General features: G+C 40.6%; 1 protein-coding gene across 1 annotated transcript in view; it reads right to left on the bottom strand.

The window, feature by feature from the left end:
* Positions 1-3,809, bottom strand: part of RFWD3 (ring finger and WD repeat domain 3) — a gene marked incomplete at its 5' end in the record, with an annotated part of 36,703 nt that overhangs the window by 25,263 nt on the left and 7,631 nt on the right. The window contains one exon of the mRNA XM_015558799.1: positions 3,506-3,804. Within this exon, the coding sequence (XP_015414285.1) occupies positions 3,506-3,804 (299 nt within the window). The remainder of the gene's footprint in view (positions 1-3,505; positions 3,805-3,809) is intronic.

Here is a 3,809-nt window from a genome sequence, read left to right as displayed (position 1 = left end):
CTTAATTTGTTAATGTAAAACTGCTTATTTTATTTATTTATTTTTAGAACTAGAGGCCTGGTGCACAAAATTTGTGCAGGGGGGGTTTGGGGGTCCCCTCAGCCCAGCCTGTACCTTCTCCAATCCGGGACCACTCAGGGGATGTCTGCCAGTTTAGGCCCGATCACATCCCTCTCACAATCTGGGACTGCTGACTCCTAACTGCTCACCTGACTGCCTGCCTGATTGCCCCTTACTGCCCCATCCCCCATCAGCCTAATCACCTCTAACCGCCTCTGCCTGCTGGCCTGGTTGCCCCTAACTGCCCCCCCTGCCAACCTGGTCACCCCATGCAGCCTGCTGTTCAGTTGTCCCTCACTAACCTCCCTGACGGCCTGGTTGCCCCGGTCGTGACAGCCCCTGGCTTTTTATACATTAGGATTATTTTTCTTCTCAAGCTTAATATCTGGTTAAGGTTAAAAACACAATATATCAAAAAAGAACTCAAGATAAGGAGAGTTTGGGAGCAGATTTAACATTCCAATTCATTCTGGCTGGCTGAGTTTTAACTGTAGCCACTTTTATATCTGTTTTCCTTATTTCCAAGGTAGCAAGCCATACTCCACCCCATTAATAATGACATTTGATATTAAAAACCTAAAATATGTTCTGAACTTTAAAACATACTACCAAGCTAATAATCACAAAATATTAGTGAAAGGTGACCTACTTTAAGTTTTAATAACTGTTTTTATAGCATTAAGGTATATTATTACCCAGAACCATTATTGGAGATTGCTCATACAGAAAACTTTTGATTTCTCATAGGATTGCTAAAATTTATGACTAACTAGGGCCTTCTATTAAAAAAATGGATGATTAAATGAAACAAAATAAACATTTGGTATCCCATTCCATAGATAGAAGATTCACCCTTATAAAAAATGTGAATAAATTAAAATGAGTAGTAGCAATTGTGAAGCCTTTGATTCACAATTTGAGAACCAGTGATTTTTAGCATAACCACAAGATTCTAAAATGAACTGTGTACCCATAAGCAGTCATTTTCTTTTCTCCTTCCCCCGCAGCCTGTGGCACCACTAATTAACTTTGTTTCTATGGATTTGCTTATTCTGTATTTTCTTGAATCGGACCATATAATATGTGGCCTCTTGGGTCTGGCTTTTTTCACAACTTGATGATAAATACAAGGATTATATCATCTGCAAATAGCTATAGTATTATTTATTAAAAAAATATTTTTTTCTTATTTTTATTGATTTCAGAGAGGAAGAGTGAGGGAGAGAGAGAAACATCAATGATGAGAGAGAATCATTGATTGGCTGCCTCTTGCACATCCCCTACTGGGGATTGATCCCGCAACCCAGGCATGTGCCCTTGCCCTGGGTCCCTCCAGTCCACAGGCTGATGGTCTATCCACTGAGCCAAACCAGCCAGGGCATTTCTTTCTAATACAAATGCCTTGTTTCTCTAATCTAGTGTCTGTCTGTCTGTCTCTCTCTCTCTCGCTGCCTAACCTGGAACCTCCAGTACAATAGTTAATCAAAGTGGCAGAAAAGTTTTAATGCACATTTATCTGGCTCCAGAATCCATGTTCTTTACATTGAACTACACAGTCCTTGGCCTTTTAGGTTTATTCCACTTTATGTAGACAAACATGTGACTGTCAGTCAAATAGTTTGATTAATATCTTTCAGCATCTAAATTCTGTAACCTGAGCACAGATTCTATATATGTTGGCAAATTTCTAATTATTGTTTGACTTGTGTGTGTAAATATCTTCTAGGAGAATCATGCTGAACATGCCAACAAGATAATTTATTCTCTGTAGAGTTTCTATTTCTGTAAACTGGCACCTGGTTTGTAAGTGTCGCTCTGTGAGGTGGTTAACACAAGTGTTCCCGACCAAGAGCAATCATTCAACTGAGTGTATGAACTGAGTGGATGCATTTGTAACTCTTCTTTAATACAGAACTAGACACCCACCATCTTTGATGGGTCACATCCAGAAGTGACCAGGCCCTACAGAGACTGGAACCACATTAATAGCAGGCCCTGCTTCAGTAATCAGCAGGATCCATGGAAAAGGATGCTGAATCCTGAAGGCACAATCCCAATTCCAGAGTTACCTCAGACAAATCACAAGTTATCCCATCAGCTTCCTCATTTGTAAAAATAGATGGCCTAGCCCAGGGGTGGGCAAACTTTTTGACTCGAGGACCACAACGGGTTCTTAAACTGGACCGGAGGGCCGAAACAAAAGCATGGATGGAGTATTTGTGTCAACTAATATAAATTCAAAGTAAACATCATTACATAAAAGGGTACGGTCTTTTATTTCAATAGTTTTATTCATTTCAAACTGGCCGGATCCGGCCCGCGGGCCTTAGTTTGCCCACGGCTGGCCTAGCCACTATTTTTTTAGTACCATCTCACTATTCTCATAGTGTTAAGACAAAAGGATTAAGCTCCCTCTATATCTATGTAGAAAATGAGTCCAATCCAGGTTCATTACCAGCTCTACGTCTGTGTGGTAGCTATGAGACCTTGAACAAAAACTCTTGGACTCCATAAAATGAATGCGACCTCTTTAAACAGGAAAATATTTAAAAGACCAAATATGAAATAAAGTCTTTCAAATAAAGCAGGGGGGCTTTAAAACAGGTAAGACATAAACAATTGTTATTCTTTATAATAATCCTGTCAAGACTCGACAGCTTAGCCCTTCAAGAGGTAAATTCAAACCAAAAACTATGAAAAAAAATTTTCAACTCTTCAACATAGTCTGAGGTGAGGAGGACTGGAATGCTTCCTACTCCTTCAGATAAGCTCTTAATTCACATTCTCCTTTTCAAAAGGATTCCCTAAATCTAGCCTTCACCACTATGTAGAGTGCCAACAATGGATATTGGGTGAGTGAACTTGCAAATTAATACACACACACACATATTTATATACAAGATGCAAATGATCTAAAGAAAAAACAGCCTCTACAGAAGTCATTGCCAATAAACTACCATCAGTTTTCAAAGTATTTGAGTATGACTTATCCCTTGCCTGGCCAGAGTGGCTCAGTTGGTTAAACATTGTCCTGTGCACTAAAAGGTTGCTGGTTCAATCCCCAGCCAGGACACATAAAAGGCTTGCAGGTTCCATCTCCTTTTGGGGCCCATTGGAAAGGCAACTGACCCATGTTTCTTTCTCTCCCCCCCCCCACACCCCTTCCCTCTCTCTAAAATCATGTCCTCAGCTAAGGATAAAAAAAAGATAGAGAAAAAAAATTAAGTAAGTATAACATACCCCCTCAATTACTTTGTTAGGTAAATAAAGCAAACACTTTTAGTTTCATCTGACCTGTGAGAAAATAGGGATTCAAAAAAGTTACCTGACTTGCCAAAAGTCACAATGCCTATCTTATCTTAAGCAATACTGGGGTTATGACTAGAGCCCAAATTCAAAATTCCCAATCTGGTACTAATTCCATAGTCCACACATTATTATTTACCTGGCACTGTCCGTCCTCTGAGACCCTCCGGTTCTCGCTCTGCGTGAAGCAGTCCCTCTCCTCCTTCTGGCTCTTACTGGCCCCACATTGTAGTCTGAAGGGGGTCTCAGGAATTCTAGCATGCCATGAAGTCTCTGTAGCCCATTAATGAAGCTGCTCACTGAGTGCAATGAAGACACTCGGATGGTAGGGTTAGCATCAGATTCCTGCCTATGCTCTTCTGAAGTTCCTGGATTGATGTTCTCCACATTCTCTTCTCCCACTTCCTCTGTCAGATCAATGGACACCTGTGGAGCAGGCTGCA

Source organism: Myotis davidii, unplaced genomic scaffold, assembly GCF_000327345.1.
Source record: "Myotis davidii unplaced genomic scaffold, ASM32734v1 scaffold453, whole genome shotgun sequence".
Taxonomy (NCBI): Eukaryota; Metazoa; Chordata; class Mammalia; order Chiroptera; family Vespertilionidae; genus Myotis; species Myotis davidii.
The sequence above is the reverse complement of the archived record's forward strand: the minus strand, read 5'-3'. Positions and strand labels throughout refer to the sequence as shown.